The sequence below is a fragment of the Aplidium turbinatum genome, chromosome 18, assembly GCF_918807975.1.
Source record: "Aplidium turbinatum chromosome 18, kaAplTurb1.1, whole genome shotgun sequence".
Classification (NCBI taxonomy): Eukaryota; Metazoa; Chordata; class Ascidiacea; order Aplousobranchia; family Polyclinidae; genus Aplidium; species Aplidium turbinatum.
The window spans coordinates 12,592,125-12,614,100 of NC_137489.1; the positions used below are offsets into that span (position 1 = coordinate 12,592,125).

Below are 21,976 nucleotides of genomic sequence, written 5' to 3' on the forward strand. Positions count from 1 at the left end.
AATTGGTACAAAATAGTAAAGTTTAAGTTAGCGCTAGATCAATATAATGCCTACTTTAAACTTGCAACTAATGAATTCGGATAGATGCAGTATCGTGCTTTCCAACAATGGTAAAATTTCTCAAATCCGAGCAGAAATGAGAAAGCTACAGCACATTTGGTGGAGGCAGTATTCATCGATCACAGCAAACTGTGGGCGGCTTGTAATGAACACTCGAAACTGATCGCTTTGTGTTTGCATTGTTTTGGTAAAAAGCTTCTTCGAGCGGTTACGTTTGAACAACGATTGCTCGTTTTGTCGATTAGATATAAATGTGAAAGTTAACATTTGACTAAAGCAAGACATACTCTTTTAATTTGTGCTGGTTTGGTATTTTTATTATAAAAATTGAATTGCTGAGAATTGGTACAAAATAGTAAAGTTTAAGTTAGCGCTACATAAATGTAATGCCTACTTTAGATTGGCAATTAATCCATTCGAGTAGATGAAGCATAATGCCATCCAACGATAGTAAAATTGTTAGAATCCGAGCAGAAATGAGAAAGCTACAGCATATTTGGTGGAGGCAGTATTCATCGATCACAGCAAACTGTGGGCGGCTTATACTGAACCACGATCGAATTGCCTTGAAAAATGCATTGGAAAAAAGCTTCGTCGAGCGGTTACGTTTGAAGAACGATTTCTCGTTTTGTAGATAACATATAAACGTGAAAGTTGTTAGGGTAATAAAACAAGACATACTCTTTTAATTTGTGTTGGTTTGGTATTTTTATTGTAAAAATTGAATTGCTGAGAATTGTTACAAAATAGTAAAGTTTAAGTTAGCGCTACATAAATATAGTGCCTACTTTAGATTGGCAATTAATCCATTCGGGTAGATAAAGCATAATGCCATCCAACGATAGTAAAATTGTTAAAATCCGAGCAGAAATGAGAAAGCTACAGCATATTTGGTGGAGGCAGTATTCATCGATCACATCAAACTGTGGGCGGCTTGTAATGAACACTCGAAACTGATCGCTTTGTGTTTGCATTGTTTTGGTAAAAAGCTTCGTCGAGCGGTTACGTTTGAACAACGATTGCTCGTTTTGTGGATTAGATATAAATGTGAAAGTTAACATATGAATAAACCAAGACATACTCTTTTAATTTGTGTTGGTTTGGTATTTTTATTGTAAAAAATGAATTGCTGAGAATTGGTACAAAATAGTAAAGTTTAAACCATCAGTTAATGGCTCCAGTGTTTATTTGTGAATTAGGGTTAACTGATTCGTATAGATGAAGCATAATGCCATCCAACGATAGTAAAATTGTTAGAATCCGAGCAGAAATGAGAAAGCTACAGCATATTTGGTGGAGGCACTATTCACCGATCACATCAAACTGTGGGCTGCTTATGCTGGACCACGATCGAATTGCCTTGAAAAATGCATTGGAAAAAAGCTTAGTCGAGCGGTTACGTTTGAACAACGATTGCTCGTTTTGTGGATTAGATATAAATGTGAAAGTTAACATATGAATAAACCAAAACATACTCTTTTAATTTGTGTTGGTTTGGTATTTTTATTGTAAAAAATGAATTGCTGAGAATTGGTACAAAATAGTAAAGTTTAAGTTAGCGCTAGATCAATATAATGCCTACTTTAAACTTGCAACTAATGAATTCGGATAGATGCAGTATCGTGCTTTCCAACAATGGTAAAATTTCTCAAATCCGAGCAGAAATGAGAAAGCTACAGCACATTTGGTGGAGGCAGTATTCATCGATCACAGCAAACTGTGGGCGGCTTGTAATGAACACTCGAAACTGATCGCTTTGTGTTTGCATTGTTTTGGTAAAAAGCTTCTTCGAGCGGTTACGTTTGAACAACGATTGCTCGTTTTGTCGATTAGATATAAATGTGAAAGTTAACATTTGACTAAAGCAAGACATACTCTTTTAATTTGTGCTGGTTTGGTATTTTTATTATAAAAATTGAATTGCTGAGAATTGGTACAAAATAGTAAAGTTTAAGTTAGCGCTACATAAATGTAATGCCTACTTTAGATTGGCAATTAATCCATTCGAGTAGATGAAGCATAATGCCATCCAACGATAGTAAAATTGTTAGAATCCGGGCAGAAATGAGAAAGCTACAGCATATTTGGTGGAGGCAGTATTCATCGATCACAGCAAACTGTGGGCGGCTTATACTGAACCACGATCGAATTGCCTTGAAAAATGCATTGGAAAAAAGCTTCGTCGAGCGGTTACGTTTGAAGAACGATTTCTCGTTTTGTAGATAACATATAAACGTGAAAGTTGTTAGGGTAATAAAACAAGACATACTCTTTTAATTTGTGTTGGTTTGGTATTTTTATTGTAAAAATTGAATTGCTGAGAATTGTTACAAAATAGTAAAGTTTAAGTTAGCGCTACATAAATATAGTGCCTACTTTAGATTGGCAATTAATCCATTCGGGTACATGAAGCATAATGCCATCCAACGATAGTAAAATTGTTAAAATCCGAGCAGAAATGAGAAAGCTACAGCATATTTGGTGGAGGCAGTATTCATCGATCACAGTTCACAGCAAACTGTGGGCGGCTTATACTGAATGCCTGCAAATATTTAAAAATCAATAGGCATTCCGCTTTTACTTCTATTCCGCGTTTTTGCACCCTTCCTAAAAGTAGTTGCGTTTTTTTGCATGACGTCACAGATTTTTGTGACGTCACTAACCAAGGCGGCCGATACTAAACCAGCACCCAGCTTTTTTACCATTGAAAGCTTTGCTGGGTTTGCACTTTGCAAGGTTTTCGAGGTTTGTTACATTTAAAGACGCCCCTCCAAAGTTTCCAAACTCGCACAATGCACAGTTGCCTATATTAGCAGTGTTGCCAAGGCCCACCTGCATACTTGTCGTGAAAAGCTTCCAAACATCATCCAGCATTCTCTGGCCAAAGTACTTCTAAGGGACGCTACAAAGCTCCAAGTTTCCAGCCACACTGAAAAGTTCAATTCTCAGTTTGATAACTTTTTTACGCCACACTGCAAGCACGCTTTCGAGAAAAATAAATAAAAATGCTTTGAAACCAACTTCACCCATCCTATGCAACCTTTAAAAAGTACCTCTGAGCCATAACTTTCCCAGTGTCATTAAATTTTTCAATTGAAATCCTTATTTCTTCAAACTAAAAATATGGAATGAACTATCGTATCTTAAAAAAATGGTAAATAGTGTGCGCTTGAGCAACAAATTACAGGACTGCTCTCCATTCAACGGCACATAATAGATGGAATAATTCTCCAGCAACAACACTTCAACAACAAAAGAAAACTTCAATATGTCTACCTCGGTGACCGGGCTTGCGTCAGTGATTCAAAATTCTATAAGTATCCTAAACAGCCAAAATCAAACTTTCAAAGAACCTTTACCAGTCAGAGGATAAGGATAAAATCAGTCAAGAAACTTGAAATTATTTGTATCCGAGTGCAGGCTGTGATTAATTTCGATTTGTTTTGCTTCGAGGTTAATGCTAACAATAACAGCGTTTTGTCGCTTTTATCTTTTTCTTGATAGTCAGAAATATAAAAACTTGATAATGACTGTTTTATTTCATTCTTCTTTTGAGGGACATGACATTTTTTTAAAGTTCACATAAAATTACAGGATTTTGCTTAACCTTCGTTACAACAAAAAAAATTTTTTTTTCTTTTTCTTGATTTGTCGTTCTATTTTTTGTTCAAACATATTTTGAAAATGCGTCATATTTGTCATATAAGGGACACGGAAGCAACTTCGTAGATGGCTGACTTGCTTTCTGTCTGTTGTGGAATTTATTTTTTTTTTATACATTTTTTTACTGCTTATGGTTATGCTTGTATCCAATGTATCGTACTTGTCCCAGTCCCACAACAGACGAAATAAAAGTTTATCTTTTAACTTTTTGCTCCTTCACCAACAGACTTTCAAGTTTAAACTTCCGTAAATTAGAAAAAATTTTCTGATCTGGCAACATTCTCAACAAAACAAATTACAAAATACAAACTTGTCTCTTGTGTCCTACTCACTACTCACTTTGTGTGTATTTCAGAATTCGGATTGGGAAGAGTTTTGTGATGCTTTTGATGACTGACGGTTCTCGGCTCTATTGATTGACAACCTGTTTATTAAAAAATAATTTTCGTCTCCCACGAGTATTCAAATCGTCCTTGTAGCTAAGCTTCTCTTCCTCGTGGGAGACCCCAAAGTTTATCCGCTCTGCCTACGGGCAGACCGGGTATAGGAGTCAAACGTACCTGTGTTACGGTCACGTGATGGAGACGTGGGCGCTGCCTGGCTTTATAAAACTTCTGTCGCCCGTCGTGAGCTGACCTTTTTGCATTTGCAGAAAGCTAAGCCTGTCTCCCTGGCCCGTTCCGCCATTCTAACTTTTGCGGACGAGTCGCACAAAATTCTCGATCCACACTTTCCTTCCACAGGTACCTAGACTCCCCAGCTTGGCCCCCGCGACCTAAGCTGGTGGACTTCCCTTCGGGTGCATCGCCGCTCCCCGCCTCCACGGGGCGTGGCAGGCCGGTTCTTTAAAGTCTCTGACCTGGCTATGTTTATTGTGTTCTTCTCGCCGTGTCAATTATTTTGTACTCGTGCGTCGTTGATCGAAATAAAACAGTTCATCATCAATCAAATACAACAACAACAAGGCATCTGAAATTGATTTGTTAAGAATTTTATCGAATTTATAAAAATTGCACAGTCTTATTTGTAATCTGGAAAAGTACGCCCTGATTGCTCAGTTGGTTTAGCGCCCAACTTTGCGCTCCAATCCGATTTTCTGGTGTCCTACCCATGCCTTGCCTATATGTTTTCACGTTATAGATAGTAAATTACTGTGTGTTGAGTGGTTTGTGAACATTTTTTTGAAACAGTTGGTTTATAAGTTAAGTTAATTTATGTCTCAATATGAGTTCAAATGCTGGTTCATTAAATGATGAGATCAAAGAATATTTGGATAAATCTTTTGGATCTGATATTAAGAACTTGAAAAATGTTGAAGAACTTTACAGGGAGAACTTAGCAAAGAAATTGAAATTAGAAGAACAGGTCAGAATGTTGTGTGAGTTTATGTTGTCAAATATGTTTTTTATCCAAAGTTCTACTTTATAAAGGCTAATAGTAAAATTTGATAATTTGCATTTGCTAAAAGTTTTACAATTTTTTATTAAAAAGTATTTACTTAAACTAACATGTTTAGTTTGTTTTGTCATCTTTATAAATGCATGTCTTACAAAATACGCAATTCGTTCAAGTCCAGATGGAAATATAGTTTAGTATTGTTTTTTTCCGATTTATTAAAACTGCATGATAATTAAATTTTAACATTATAGCATATAATTTTTAGTTGTCTGCAATTACAACTGAAGTTCCAAAAAAGATTAAAGCGGCATTAACCTCTGCTGAAGAGACTTTAGAAAAAGTTGAAGAATTTGAACTTGCAAAAGATTGCATCAATACTGAAATTTCACAGTGTTTAGACAAATGTGCCCTCGACGCTGTTGAAAAATTTCAACAGTCTATTAACAAAGTCAATGAAATTGGAAAATATATGTCATATATGAAATGGTTAGCCAAAGTTGATGAAACTAGGTAAGAAGCAAAAACAAAAATCTGAATAAAATCATGAAAATATACAAACAGAAAATGTAAAATCTTTGTACATACAGTGCACAATTAATTGTATATGCAATATGCATGCTGATTTGCATTTGTATTTGTATGTATCCTTTTTTTTTGAATGATTGAGTGGGTGACGATCAACCCATCACAACAGCTTCAGGAAAAGAATTTTCTTTATTGAATTTTTGAGAATGTTGTAATTTAACTTGAGCCTGTTTCACAGTAAGATAAGGTCTTCAGAAGGTTATTCTAGTTATTCTACAAACTCAATATCAATGGAGTTGGTAGAAGACCTGTGTGTTTGGATAAAAAGGTGCATGATTAGTTGATTTGTAGCATCCTTTTACCGTAATTTGAGTAAATGCCGACATGAAATGAAAGGATATATTATATCTGCAAAACCATTAAATCGAAGACTCCATCTCCAACAAATATTAGTTGATTGTTTTAGGTGAACAGTCTATGCTATTTGTAGATTAGCTTTTTGAAGATCTCATATAGAATGAAACAAGCTGTTAAGATTTCTGTTGTAAAATATATTTGTTATTTTAATACTATCTACTGTATAATATGTAAAATATGAATAAATAATTTGTATTTTGTTGTTTGTAGTGGTGAAGTTCAGCAATATATCTTGAGTGATAGCATGAAGGATGCATGCTTAACATTCAAGAAACTTGTGGAATACTACACTTCTATGCTGGAGAACTCTTCAAAGTGTCTTTATTTAATTGCCTACATCAAGAAAACAATTTTCTTTTGGTATAACATATTAAAGAATAAGTTAAGCAAGTAAGAGAAGCCGAGTTATATAATATGATAATTTGTGTTTGGTTTTATTTTTGTATGATTCTAAGCCAATTTACAAATTTATTGGTAAAAAAAACTTGTTTAGGTTGTCATTGGGGAATTTCATATTTTGTTTTTCAGAGAGCTGGATGGTGTTATGAAGCAGATTAACTGGCCTTTTATATCTGCTGCTGGGCCAAACACATTTCCATTATCTGCAGCTACTGAAAAATTAACTCCCAGTCCTTACACTCCACCCAACCCTGCTGTACAGTTGGAAAGCATAATTAGAAATCTTTTGCTTATTCAGTTATCGTATGTTGCATGCTGTTGAATTTTGTGGCTACGATAATAACATTGTGAAATGAATAAACGACAAATGTCCATATAGCTTTTCTTCCATTCAAGTTTTTGTCACATTTACCCATTCATTGTCATATCACATATTACACATGGTGTTTCATTTTTAATCTCAGGGACACCCAGAGGTGTTACCAGACAGCTTGTAAAGTCCTGGTTTTTGCTTGTTTTTTTTTAACTTTTTTTTTTTACTTCAAATCGTTTTATGCAATCTTTGAGAAATCATGGTTTTTGGTAATCAGTATTAATGCCTTGAAAGAGTGAATAAAAGCAAAACTGAAAATGTAGATTAATTTCACTTGGTTTCGTGAATTATTGTGTAACGTGAGGGAATGTTCTTTACATCGAATTCGAGTCTGTAGTTATGTTGCCTTCAGGCAACAGATTCAGGATAGATCAGATATCAGGATACAGATTTAATTTATAGATTTCTAGTCTTTATTTCAAGAACAGATATTTTGAAACTGCATAAATTCAGTTTCAGCATTTAAACTTTTTTGTTTTCAATACACTTGATTTATACTGCTGTTTTACTACTGTTTTGTAAAAAAAAAACGACCTCATAAAACAACTCACATTTTCACACGTTCATCTAACAAGTTACCTAAAAAGGTTTTCAAAGTTCAAACAATTTATTTGCTCCTAATGATTCTTTGTTTAATCAATAGTGATCAATTGCATGATGAACCAACCACCATCAACGAATTAGAAGAACCTGATCCGAGACTTCAAGGCAAGAAAGATTGTTGTTTGTATCTTTATAATTGTATTCAAAACCAACTCGAGAATTGGAAATAAGCTACTTATCGCATGCTGAGTTTGCGGCTTCACGTCACCAAAATATACTGTATAAACTGTTGCTGCAACCGTGACGGCTATGACTGCAAGTTGTATGAAATTACAGAGGCTGCAGATGCTGTATTGCTGCCGTTTCAAATACTTTTACGTCCGTTAAAGAAGCGTTTCCGCTTTCATTTTACGGGAAACAAGCCTACAAATGTACTCCATAAACCAGAGTGGTATCTAACCCAGGTAAGACGTAATGAAAACTAAATCACCTTCCTCATGTTTTGACTGTTTGATTTTTTTTTTAAATCAACCATGCTTTAACAAAATGTTTTTCTGTGTAGGTTTTGAACTGGGTAAGTTATCACGCTGGGTTTTTGGAAAACACCATCCAAACAATACTGGACAGCCATGACCACGGTCATATCGATGCATTGGTATGCTTCTATTTGTCTTGTTTGTACATATTTTGTGTGTATATAACTATGTATGTTAAAACGTCATCGTCTGTTCATATACAGTACATCCCCAATAAATCTCTTATGTATTCAAGATTCAAATTTTAGAGTTTTGTTTAATGCAACGTCTTCCATGCTAACTCCAACCACTTATAGTGGTTGCCCAGGTCGGCAACATGTAACATTTAGTTGCACCTGGCTTATCTTTTGTTCACTACGAAATTCCAGATGATGTTCACCCAGGGATTACTGCAACTCGTCATCGGAAAGCTATCTGTTGATATTGAAGAAATCATATACGACGACTACCTGTTTTCACATACTGTCGATGAGGTATGTGCCATGTACCTGCTATACCTTTAAACTTTTATTAAACATCGAAGCGAGAGAATGTATGGACCCATACAGCAAAATCCGTCATTTTTACATTGATTCAACGTCTGCAGACGTTGAATCAATGTAAAAATAACGGATTTTGATGTCTGGCGACGGTATCTATTGTCGGACTGTCGGTAATTATTGAGAACACTTTTATCGAGAATGTATTGCTTCAGGTTTGTTTGTTGTGCTTTCAGGTTCTTTTATTCGACCGTGAGTTACGTGTCACTTACGATATTTCTGACTCTCTCCTCAAAACTCATGGGCCACTGAAAGTCCTTGCACAGCCAGAATGCATCAAAAAATGGCTAAACATTGAAAGAATATGTGAGTTTCCAATGCCGATATAATAAATACTTGAAACTTCTGCATATGCGTGAAAGTGTTGCACAAAATGATTTTGTGATAATTTTATTTTTATCATTCAGAAATACGTGTCAGGGTCATATCTTTCTTTCTCTCCATTTTGCTTCAAAGAAGCCTAGTTTTCATCCCGAAACATCAGAGTCCCGTCTTTCTGATAATAATTGTAGAAAATTGTGGTTGTAATCCAACCACCACATTTTACGTGTCGGTGACGTAGTAAGTTTTCAAACAATTACAAAGTTATCCTACATTTGTAAATGCTGATTGTTTGAAGCTTCATCCTCGAACTGGAAAAGCTTCTTTGAGAACTTAATCGTGGCAGTTTCGCATGCTTATAGAGGCTCTGAACCACTGACGCAGGGCCGGTCACCGAGATTGACAGAGTAAAGTTTCCGATTGTTAAAGTTTTGTTGCCAGGGAAGTATTTCATCCAGTGGCGTAGCCAAGGGGGGGGGGTTTGGAGGTTACAACCCCCCCCCCCTTTTGGCATGCGTGTGACGTCACGATATTGGGAATGATGTTTTCGGTCTCTTTATGCTTAAGAATGATGCTTTCAGTCTAAAAACAAATTGCCTAAATTTAAACAAAACTGCATTAAAAGAGCGAGTTTTGCCAATACCAAACATTCAAACATCTCAGCCAGGAATTAGCAACAAGAAAACATAGAGACTTAGCCTTATTTCCGAAAACTGCCGAAGAAAACATGATCTTATCCTTTTGCTATGCCACCGGACAGCACCATTTTACAGGAATATTCATACCCACATTTTTGTTGAAAATACTCTCAGAATGCACCAAATTCAAAGTAATTTTTCAAAATTTTCTGGGGGAGGCCCCCCAGACCCCCCGCCGCTGGGTCGTTGAAACCCCCCCATTCAAAATTCCTGACTACGCTACTGATTCCATCCATTAGGTGCCACTGAATGGGGAGCAGTCCTTAACATACGTTGCTCAAGTGCACACCCCGAGAATCGAACCAGCGCCGAATGTTGAAGTTTCATCTTTCACGAAGTCACACGCTAACCAACTGATCTATCCGGGGCGGAGAAAAAAGATTCTAAACATTTTCTGCCGTAGACACAACCTTTGGTTTGTTGGCAATGTTAAATAATTGATATTGGTAATATAAACCCAGGCGCTGGAGAGAGGCTAGACGCTCTGCTAGTAGCAGAACGGGCATGGCAGTCTAAGTTCTCTAATGACGACGACGATGAAATGAAGGCACCCGAATGCGCGGAGTCGTTTATTACAATGCTACAGACCATAACGGACAGGTACTAATAAATTCAGAATTCGCAAATATGTTGGTAATTCATGTGTTGTCTTGTGCTCAAAATAAAAAAAGTGCCAAAATGAAAATTTATTAAGGAAGTTGATTTAAAGTATTGCGTTGTATTTACATTTTTATAAGTTTAGTCAAATAAACAGTTTTATATTTCTTGTCAACAGATATAAGAATTTACCTTTATTTGAGCAACAATTACAGTTCCTAGACCTTCAGCTTCTCTTATTGGATGACTTTCGAATTCGTTTGACTCAGGTATTGATATGCAAACTGAGAAGTGTCAGTTACGTTTCGTCATACATTACGGTACTAAAGCAAAAGTGTCGAGAAATAATTGTTTAATTTGCTGCATTTTTGCACAAACACCATATGACCGAGGAAAAGTAAGAAGTGCTCCCTAATCCGCATACTGTACTGTCAAATTAAGTCCTTTTTACGTTGTTTTAACCTCTGCAGATCTTAAACGACTTAAAATAAATGCTTTTGTTAATTTTTTTCTTTATTTTTTAGTGCCTCATTGTGGATTGCACAAACTGCTTTCCGGAAACATTTCTGTTACTAAATCTAGATTTAGAATTTCGTGTATGTTCTAATCTTTTCTCTATGCTCAGTCTGCTGCAGAAAACATGACGTTATTTTGAGTCTGTTTCGATTGGAAAATTTTCTTGTAGGTCATTCGAAGTGTTGCCAGCAGCGAATATGATGACATATCTGTTGGTATACTGAACGCATCTTTCTACATTACAACTGTGATGAAAGAATGGGCCGATAATGTCGTGAGTACTTCTATGCACGATGGAATCTTTTCTGCAACATTAACCCGTCATCAAAACATAATAACCACGCTTATCAAAAAGTTTTTTTTCTTGTAACTGATTAAAGTGTTGTTTCTTTGGATTTGCAGCGTATTCTTTATTCCGTCTTTCCATCTTTTTCATATTTTGTTTACCACAAGGTTATTTTTAGTTCTTCCTCCAACTGAAGTACCACAGAGACAACGAGACAAGTAAAACGATTTCAAATCAAGTTGTCCCGAGAGCACTGCTTGCTCTGGGAGAAGACAATTTGGTAAGTTTGTGTTTCAATACAGCTCTTTACGATTTTCGATGCAACTTACTTCAACTAGAGCAGAGCACAAGAAAGATCGATCGTTTTCGATGGTCTTGCTTCCCACATCTGTTATTTCAGATAGACCAATCTTGTTTGATTGTGTGCATCACCAATGTAACTTTATTTAGAGATTTAACTTTAGAATAAAACGTTCTGTTACGGTCAAAACTGTTGCAGTCGGGCCAGAAAACTGAAAAGATATTTTTTTGTTAATATAAATTTGTTGCAAATGAAGTCACCATATACCAAAAAAGTCTTAACAGTCCGCTGTATCCGAGATTGCCTTTAGACGGTTCTTATTCTAATAGAGTATTATTGTATGAGAACCTTCTAAAGACCACACTGTGTGGTTCAACAGACTGGAGATTTTTTAATCATAGCGATTTGAGTTAGTTCTGCGCAGGTTTGCGCTTGAGTACTTTCTCTTTCTTAATAAGCTAAGTGCTGATACAATTAGGCTGTTCGCCCGGTATATGCCAGAATACAATATAACATCTATTACCTCACCCATGTATTTAAAATTTCCGACTTTCAATAATATAATCGCTGTTATCAGCTGCACCTGTAGTGATTTACTTTTGTGAATTTTTTTCGTTTACCGTGTGATCTGATAGTCTAACGATATAACTATTTAGGGTGCAACCCCAAATACAGGAAGGTCAACCGACGAAACTGTGTTTGAATCAACAATAACCTTATATGATCGAATACACGAAGAAGGGGTTGAACATATCGTTCAAGCCATAATGGCAGAGTTTAAACCGAAAAGTCAGCAATACGCCAATGATCAGTGAGTCTATATAGATGTTGTCATACTCTGGTACCGTTAGGGTATATTTCCTGAATAAGACCGTGTTTAATGCGCAGTTTGCTGAGTAGTAGGGTCATTCTTGATCTTGCCACAAAATGCGTTGTTTGAGAGGCGGATGAACAAAAACAAGTTGTCGTCTAAAAGTTGACAATGGAAAAGTTGAATCTTATTTTTGCTTTGCCTTGATAATATTGTAACTAATTCAGCGTAAAATGTCATCCGCTTCAACAAAGATGAATTTCTTTTAATCCGGACGACTGCATGGCCGACCAGCTCTCATAACGCTCACAAGGACATAGGTTTGACACTTAGCGAGAGCACGCAACTGTGTCATGGCAAGACACTTAATTGACATGATGAAGACTGAACACATTGATAGGTTTTCTTGCATTTACTTCCACGTAATGTAAATCCTTCAACTACGGGGGATGAGCTTGCCTCGTAGTGTTGCGACAGTGCCAGTTTGTTTTTACTTAAAAACTTATTTCGGTCTGAAGCACGTTTTGTTTTGTCGCTTTTACCTTTTTCTAAACCTTTGTTATGTTGACATATATTGTTTTCGCTGTGGTGGTCCGGAAGTGAACTAAAGCTTGGATAAGACAAAAAAAAACCTAAAAACGACTTCATTGTAAAACATTTTTTCCATGTATTCAAACTTTTTACAGGTGGCTAGCTCTTCCTCTAGCGGAGGAGCAAGTCACTCTGGTGGTATCCCGTTCCGCTTGTCCCATGTTGGAGGTCTTGCAAGAACGGCTTTACATCTTCGAGCAGAAGTTGTGTCGGAAGCTGTTCACAAAGCTATGGAGAAGCGTGGCGGAGAGTGTTGATATCTATTTATACGTTGAAGTAAGTTTTTTTTCAAAGAGGTTAAAAGCTTGATAATGACTTTACATCAAGTTTATGAAATTTATAACAGTAATAGGATTGGGTGACATGGTTTTCTAGTGGTTTTCATTGCAGTTTAAGCGGCTGTACAAATGTGAGTATGAAGAAGTAGTGAAAACCAGACGTCTGTGCGAAAGACAAGCATATCTAAAAAAAAGTCTCATTGACTATTTGTATCCTACATGTCGTATGTTGGCGTAAAATATGCAGAAACATATTCCGATTTTACTTTGTCGGTATCGTCTGACAGACACAGCCTTGAAAAGAATGATACCGCTGCGTAATAATAATAATCAAGCGCTGCAGCAAAAGCAAAATACTAAATTAAAACTATCAACAATAGCAGCGAGCTCTCACATTTTGCTAATCATATCGATGATCGTTCAGGTTGCTGTCAGGAATCATTTCAACGCTGGCGGTGCGTTACAACTCCAATTTGACATGACGAGAAATCTATTTCCTTTGTTTGGTCCTTACACTAACAGACCAGAAAACTACTTCAAAAGGTCGGTATGAGTATGCAGCTGTTGCAGCGTCTTTTTGTAGCTTTCAATATTGAGAAGAGTCATTCAACTTGTCAATTTATTGTTGTAAATTTACCGAAGGCGTTTTTGTCGCACCCAGGCTTAGGCCCATATCCGGTGGTTGTGGTAGTTTGGATTCAACGGATGACAATGCAAGGAAGCTAACATTGGTGTCCAACTTCAGGCCTCCCTTTAAGTGTCTTGCCAAAGCTCTTAAGCTGTGTTGATCCAGTTATCCTTCACCAGACAGAAAATCAGTCATTTTTATATTGATTCAATACCTGCAGAGGTGGAATTAATGTAAGAAAACGACTGATTAGCTGTCTGGATCGATGGCTTTACGTTATCAATACTAAGCCGAAGCTGCTTTTGATGTATTTTTTTTAGTTCATTAAACGTAAATTGTTCCTCAAGAAACGATTTCATTGCTCATTTTAAGCCTTGGAATTTAACTGGGGTATAGAAGCTTGTTATGAAATGAATTTCCACCAGTGATAAAACTTCCATTCTTAGCATGCACTGTTCAAAGGCAGTTTCATCCAATGCAACCTGTTTAATAATCCAATATCAACCTGTTTAAGATATTAAATAATTCATCTGTTCTTACCCTATTGCAAATTTCCTTCCAAGACGTACAATTTGTTTCTATACTTCATGTGACTTCATGGTACAGAATGAAGGAGGCTTGTCTGGTTCTCAATCTTCAGTTTGGAAGTGCTCTTTTACTAAAAGAAGCCATCAACGAAGCCTCAAAACCGAAGGATCCTTTTGATCGAAGTGTTTCCACTCCTGACCCGGCTACAGTTCTTGCTGATGTCGGTGTGCACTTACTGAAACCAAGCGATGTTACGAAACTATTGAAACGGCGCGTTGACTGGACCACAACGTGAAGAAGAGCAAATATTACATTGCATTGAAAATTTTTCAAATTTTGCGGCATACTGTCGCTCTAAACAAGCAAAAGTGTTTGATGATATGAGCGAATTTGTCAACTCTGCTTTCAAACATTGAGAAATTTAACCTCGAATTACTGCGCTGTAAACTTAGTGCTTTTTTCATTTGAAAAGACTATGTGTTTGAAGAAAACCTGCTCATGGTGACTGGAACAATGCTGTAGAGTTTGTTGTTACGTTATTTCAGTACAACCTTTGTCATTAATTTTAGTTGAACGGTGCAATAAAATGATTTATAACTATACATTGAAACGTGCCTGGTTTTCGATTGTTGTGTTCATTTAAAGAAACAAAGATCTTAGGCGCAATAGATGGATGAAAGGTATTGTTCCCCCGATTGTAATGACAGTTGTAACTTTTTTCACTTTTGAACGTATTCGCACTTTTAGAGGGTCATTCGCAGCCAAAAGAAAGGTTCGCGAAAGTTGAGCGCCTTTGCACTATATCTATAAACACTAAAACTGACGCGTGGTAAGTTGGTTGACCGACAAAAACTCCAATTTACATCCACGCTAAACTGCGTTTGAAATCGACGTTGTTACGACTTCTTCTTTCGTTTGAGACAGGATTGTTTAAATTTCAAGGTAGGTGATGAAAACCAGCTGAGTGCAGCATCCTCCAGTTCTGCTACACCATACATTCCATTTGGCTCTTTGTGAATGGAATATTCAAGAGCGACATGGTCAGCAGTTTGTTCTTTCGCGCCCCATTCGCAGGTGGCCAACCCCTACTTGTGCATATTGGTATGGAAGCAGTCGACTCTTGTTTAAATTCTATTGAGCTTGCCTAAGTCGGCTGGGGAAGGTCCATACCAGGGAGGCGTGCCACCGGGTGAAGTATCAAACTATGGAGTTTGGAATCGGTGGTACACCATGCTGTTCCAAGTGTCTTCTATGTATAGCGCTGCACTGGTGGTATGATCACTGAATACTGGTAATAATTCAAGGTTGTTGCGACTTGAGGCTAGTAAGTTTAAGACATGTAGGCTAATGCAATTGATTGAGTTTCGCTTTTAGCTAGTTCAATTCGCTATTACTACAGCAAACTCGCAGCATCAGGCTAAAGCAGGTCGATAAAAACTACATTGTGAAATGTAAAGTAAGACAGGTTAACCTGACAAAACAATAAAAATGTTTTTATAGACATAGGTTTAAATAGGTTTACCTGATCTCCCTCCCCGAAGAAATTAGTCGTGTCTGATTTACAGAATGTCGGAATGAGTTAGTATCAAATCTGTATAGCCTATCCTCGGACTGACAAAGCCTTTGATAGGTTATTCCTGGCAGTTTTTGCATAGGCCTCTTGTAGAGTTTGACACAGAGCCGGTTACCGAGATTGGCAGAGTGCAGTTTCCGATTGTTATCAGGTGCAGTTTCCGATTATAGTAGCATATATGGATTAATCCATATAGGCTACTATGTGCCGCTGAATGGAGAGCAGTCCTAAAATACGTTGCTCAAGCTCACATTACGAAAGCCGAACTATAGCGCCGCTTGATCTCGAGTGGGGCGTTAACCACTACCGGGTAATAAATAGCCTACGGATTAGGCTATCACTTGAGACACTTTGTGATAATTTAGCTTATTTTACACCGTAAGAGTGTAACATGTCATTGAAACCTTTGCTCTTTAGACTAATTTGGTTGCAACAAAACATGGTTCAGGTTTGATAAATCACGTAGGCTAGATAGGCTACACAGTTGCATTTCAAAATCCTAATTTAATTGGACCACATGCATGGCTGCTTTAAAGGTCAATAGAGTGTAGGCTACTCTACTATTGTTGACAAGGTGGTTGGGTCCTTTGGAACAAATTGACAACATTTGAAAAATGGCTTGCAAATTGCGTAGGTCTGTAGCTGATTAATTTGGTTGGTGCTTGAATTTTTATTTTCAAACTGACAAAGCCTTGCTTGGTGGTCACAGCGGTAAACCATAATCTCTTCGTGGGAAAATTGTAACATAATATTCCCGGATCCGTTCGTCTGTAGGCTATGCAATGACCGAAAGAAACACTCTTCTGAAAACGTCTATTCAAGAATTGCATTTCTGTAAAAATAACCTCAAGGCTGTCGAAGAATGAGGGAAACACTGTAGGCCTACCCACTAAAACTTGTCACTACAATACAAATTACTGAGATAAAGACGGAAATTTCGACTAGTTGGTAGGCTATAAGCACAAACAAAACCGTTTCAATATGCGACCAACTTTTCAAGCAACAATTTTAAGAATGAGAGAATATATTGCAATATTCCAAACGCAAGCAGGGTTGTCAGACAGCTTTTGAGAAAAAGAGCCAAATAATGTCGAAAAAAAGGCCAAATTGGGTAAAAAAGAGCCAAATTGTTCAATAATGTTAATAACGTTGTTAATAAAACATAATAACGTTAACAACGTCAATAACGTTACAACATTGCAACAACACCTTCTACAAAAACAATTCCAAATCTTCATCTTCTACAGTGTTTCCACTCGAATCTTTGGCATTGGCATAAACATTGTCAGCTAAACCAGAGATACAAATACAGAGATAGGCAAAGTGGCCAACTCGTGAACCGATGTTGAAAAATGATGACGTCACCGTCACGGTGCGTGGATATGGATCAACCGCGATCAGGGAAAGGCTACGAGGCATTCAGTACAGTATTTCCGATTTCGGAGTTCACTTAGTTTACGTTTTGAAAACGAAGGTTATAAAAGCATACGATATATTTTAGGCTATAGGAAAATGGAAGTTTTATCTATGTTCCAATACGTCTTGGCTCACACGTTTTGTACAAACAAATGGCATGTTGTTTGACAAAAGAAAAGGCATTCGATAATTCCAATCATGCCATTAACTGATAATTTCAATCCTTTAAAGGTTTGGTCAGATATGATTTCTTTTTTCTAATTGCCCTGGAAACTTGAGTGTCTGCATTTATCTGTTCATGCCAACTATTAAGATAGGGCAAAAATACACCTTGCAATCGTTCAAGTCTGGCATCAGTAGTTGAATAATATGGTTTTAAATCCGGGTTACCTGCTGTAAAATTGCATGTTGTGCTCATCAAATCCAAGAACCTGTTAAACATGGAACAATATTGAGCTGTGGCATTAAAACCATAGCCTACTTCTCCAACTCCATTGATACGCAGCGACTTAGTGTTTGGGCAGCAACAGCAACATTCATTTTAGAAAAAGAAGTCAAGGAAGCGTGACTATTTGATATTCTTGGCAAATATCGCAACTCTCGTTTCATCTCAGTAAAGGCCACTTCTTTAAAATGATCCCACAAGATCAATTCTCCATTAACGTATTGCATCAATCGTGTTCCTCCAACTCGGTTTGCATATAAACAATTTCTTGCTATTTTTATAAGATGGGGCGGATCATTTAATAATTAAATAAATTAATTAAATAAATAAACCTATCTTCTTCAGTGAATGGATTTTTTACTTTTTCAGAACCAGATCCCAAAATTTCCAAACACTTTTGATTGTTTGCGCTACTATCACAAACAGTTCCCAGCACTTTCAAATTACAATGTGTCTCCAAGCTGTCTACACCTCCCCAAACAATGCTCACTAAATTATGACATTTAGCTGTGTTTGTTGAATAATAGGCCAGAGACCGACTGATATTTCCTGCAAAACTTATAACATAAACCACAAGCATATAATTGGCCACATCTAAATCGGTTGATAAATTTGATCCATAGGCTAATCTGTAAAAATCTATGGTTTTTTCGGTTTCCGGTTTGAATACTAAATTAGATCATACTTTCATTTCATCAAACATTATATAAAAGTATTTCTCAAAATCTTTGCATGAATCCATGAATGACTTTTTTTTAATGCATTCGGAATATGATTGTTGAATGTCCCGGTTTGGTTTTGATGCATATGACGATAATCAAATAAAGTACGTTTTGATGGCAAGCGCAAAACTCCACGAAGTTGATCCGAGTTGATCATATGCAGAGGAACTTTTTAACTGCAGGCTGAGAGCAAATCGGATAATCTCAGGATGATATTTTGTTTTACAAGTCTTTTGATTAACTTCAAGTTGACTTTCAAAAAATATTTTTTGAAAATCAGTCAACATTGTAATACATTGTATGCTTTGTAATATACAATGCAATTAGTGCCAATGACCGGCTTTGTTGTAATACCGAGACACATTTTTTCTGGATGTGCTTCTATTTCTGTGATTTGGGCACCAAGCTTGTTACAGAACATTGTGTCCTGACTGTCCTCAGACACTTTAAAATGAAAGTTAGACACACTAAATTTGTATTGTAGCCTAATGTTGAGATATTTACAATAAGAACAAGGTCATTCTTTTGAATTAAAATATAATCTGCATGTTCTTGAAATTGCCACCCAATTCGTTTTATCCTGTTAAAAGATTTCCTGACATCTCCAATGTTTTCATGTAGCCTATTGATGGTGTAATTCGGTCTCGGACCAGTGTTAGACGCATAGTGGATACAGCAGCTTATCACCGGTTCTCTGTGGCAAGTTTAAGCATGGAACGGCACCAAACTTCAAAGATTTACTGCTACTTTTGGAATTTATTATTATGTCCTCTGCATTAAAGTGTTTCTCACAAATTCCAGCATTTCCTTTGTGAAGAACTTGTTTAATATTATCTCTTGGATCACGTTCATCTCTGTACTTAAGTTAAAGTATGACATTCTTCAAAACTTCATTATGCCACACTTTGTAGGCTACTTCCCTTTCGCATAAACATTGACAGTTTAAATATAGAGAAACCTTTTACTTCAATGCGTGTGACACTGAGGAATTGGGCGATTCGAAGCTGGCATTTATAATCTAATAAATAACTGCAAATAAATAGTATAATGATAACATTCCTGAAATTATAAAACAAATATGAATGATTATAACAACAGAATTCATAACTGTAAAATACACCACAATTCATAACCTAATCTTGCAAACGGCAATAAGAACTACCATGCCCATGACTAAGTATTTAGCCAGGTAGTTTAAAAACTGAAACTCTTGCTAAACCTGCATGTTGCTTCCTACATACTCGCAAAACAATCAATAAATCCAAAAGGGCTACCGTAATCTGCTAGGTTTATTGCCGACTGGTCAATAATACATACGGTAACTTAGCTTGATAGCAATTAAGTTATCTACCATATTTAATTTTCCTATAGACGAATATTAATGCAAGCTCTACAAAACTGAATTGGAACAATCAAATTCCATGGAACTTCCTCACTAAACCTGTAAACCTCTGGGTAAACTGCTTGAAATTATCACGTTTTGCAGTTTGCGGGCATAGAGAGCTGCGGCTTGATCCCTATCCAGTCAACCGTGACCGCTTTTCAACATCGCCGCCTGTTTAAAGCGTACGCGGATTCTATTGCCTATCTCTTGTATTTATATCTCTGGCTAAACTTTGTCTAAAAAATCGTAATAACACTTTTCAGTCTCAATTTCCGAAAGACATTTATTTAAATAGCTAGTTTGATAGTATGTGCCAACTGCTTCCAAAAAGAGCCAAATATTGAAAACAAAGGGCCAAGGGGCCAAACAATTTTTTTGGGGGCCAACTACCTCTAAAAATGGCCAAATTTCACAAATTTGGCCCCAAAGGGGCCAATCTGGCAAGCCTGAACGCAAGTAACCATCTTCTGTGACGTAATAATAATAAGCATTATGAAGCTATTCAAGCACCTGTTAAATCTGGCTTACACCATGTCTCGTAGTTCAAGATTTAACGATGATGTAATGCTTCACAGGTGTGGCAAAGGTGATGCAATCTTTGCTTATTTCTAGCAATAGTCCATATGACGTAAGACGTCAGGTTTAGTAGACAACGGTTTTATGTGACGCTTGATTCGTACAGAGATTGTCCGTAACACGTATACTTGTAGAGGCTTTTGACGCATAACCGGTTACCGAGATTGGCATTTGGCATAGTGGAGTTTTCAATTATTGTTAAAGTGTTGTTGCCAGGGAATTATTCCATTCATTAGGTGCCGCTGAGTGGAGAGCAGTCCTTAGAATACGTTGCTCAAGCGAACACCTCGAGAGTCGAACCAGCGCCGTTTGATCTTGAAGCTTCTTCTTTCACGAAGTCGCGAGCTAACCAAATGAGGTATCAGGACGGACGACCAAAGTCGAGTGCCCATTGCGCATGCACTTAAACATTTTTTAGAAATTTTTCAATTAACTTTTAGGCTACAGGTTACTTACCAAAATCATTTGTCAGTTTTGGTTTTACGTTTTGAAGGTAGGCCACAATAGAAGATCGATGTGCGTCATTTAAGTCAGTCATTTGAATGACCCTTTTTCTTGAGCAACTTCTTTGTTGAAAAAAAATAATCAGAGTTTCCAACTGTAAAATCAAGGTTTTATTACAGGCTTGCCTGTAAGAGGTAAATCAGGTAACAATTTTGGTCTTTGGATTGTCAAATCAAATAGGCTAAAGAAGTTAAACAATAAATACTATTAATACTGCAAAAAGTGCTCAATGCCAAGCAGAGCGAATTTCATCATAATTAGTTACCAGTTCAGTGAAAACCTTAAGGGTACGTCTAAAGAAATTATGTTTTTTGAAATGTTCTGGTTATGGTGTCATGGCAGTTGAGAAATTCATTATCTGTGTTTGAGTTTAAATATATAGGCTAGTGTAATGTGAACTGTATTAGACTGAGGCTAAGTTTGGTTGGTCTGTTATATTTATACAGATGAATAAAAATGAAGAATGAAGTTAAACAGTTTGGACAAGCAGACTGTCTGATCAACAAATATGGTAGCAATGGCAGTTTTAGAATAACCGTGAAAAACAATTAACTTGCAACTGGCAATGTTGTCCTGAACAAACTTACTGGATACTGGTACATACCTACTTATGGTTCCCTACTCCTTTGATGTCCCAATATTTATGAATGTTTGAAACAAAAACTCAGAAATAAAAGTTAAGTATCGTATCATCTCAATACAAATCACTGATTGAGACGTGCAAATGTAATCAATTTAAACGTCTGCGATAGAAATGCAAGAAGTTTTAAGACAAATCACTTTGAGTAATTCAACACATTGAATAGGCAAAGTCTTTCACATAGCGACAAGAACTATTGCTGATAAAAGTTTCGTAAAAAGACTAAGCGTTGACATATCTTCTTGGGAAGCAGTAGTACACTTAAATACAACTGCAAATATTTTTCATGAGCTTGTTTGTGTTGTGACCTGAATCAATGCGAAAACATAATATTAATAAACGGATTTTTAAAAACACAAATTTTTAACAGGTGTTTATTTTAGCTGCCGAGTGCCAGAAATTGGTCGCTGGATAGAACTCTAGTCGGTCATGCTTGGTCAACGGAAAAACAAAGAAGCTTAGAGGCCTGTAGACACTTAGATTATTTTGAGCAGGCTATTAATTGTGATCTATACTAGTAGCGACCCACATGGAATGCAGTTACTTAAATTATTTTGAAAAACACATATTATATATATATACCAGGCTTCGAAATTCGTTTTTGTTGACAGCGGACAAACGTGTCCGGTCTGAGCAGCTATCTCGGCAAACAAATTAAGTCTGACGGCGGACACACCAGTTTTAACGTCGATCGTCATGTTTAATCAC

The 21,976-nt window shown here is 36.7% G+C and overlaps 1 protein-coding gene across 2 annotated transcripts; it reads left to right on the forward strand.

Annotated features, from left to right (window-relative positions):
• Positions 1 to 4,917: 4,917 nt before the first annotated feature.
• LOC145787452 (RAD50-interacting protein 1-like) lies at positions 4,918 to 14,610 on the forward strand. 2 transcript variants are annotated; one of them, XM_082599196.1, is made up of 17 exons: positions 4,918 to 5,088; positions 5,387 to 5,631; positions 6,274 to 6,453; positions 6,592 to 6,765; positions 7,479 to 7,543; positions 7,715 to 7,842; positions 7,941 to 8,033; positions 8,283 to 8,387; positions 8,630 to 8,759; positions 9,934 to 10,072; positions 10,248 to 10,338; positions 10,755 to 10,859; positions 11,050 to 11,151; positions 11,829 to 11,983; positions 12,670 to 12,850; positions 13,277 to 13,395; positions 14,087 to 14,610. In XM_082599196.1, exons 1-17 carry the CDS (start codon positions 4,948 to 4,950, stop codon positions 14,301 to 14,303), a joined length of 2,370 nt encoding a protein of 789 aa, XP_082455322.1. In that variant the 5' UTR covers positions 4,918 to 4,947; the 3' UTR covers positions 14,304 to 14,610. The 2 variants fall into 2 exon arrangements, with proteins under 2 accessions (XP_082455322.1, XP_082455323.1); XM_082599197.1 differs by lacking the exon at positions 5,387 to 5,631 and having other exon boundaries at positions 5,003 to 5,088.
• Positions 14,611 to 21,976: the final 7,366 nt, after the last annotated feature.

Coding starts and splice junctions, on each gene's coding strand:
- LOC145787452 (XM_082599196.1), top strand. CDS start 4,948: ATGAGTTCAAATGCTGGTTCATTAAATGATGAGATCAAAGAATATTTG. Junction 10,339..10,754: donor TTCGAATTCGTTTGACTCAG/GTATTGATATGC, acceptor ATTTTCTTGTAG/GTCATTCGAAGTGTTGCCAG. Junction 10,860..11,049: donor AAGAATGGGCCGATAATGTC/GTGAGTACTTCT, acceptor GGTTATTTTTAG/TTCTTCCTCCAACTGAAGTA.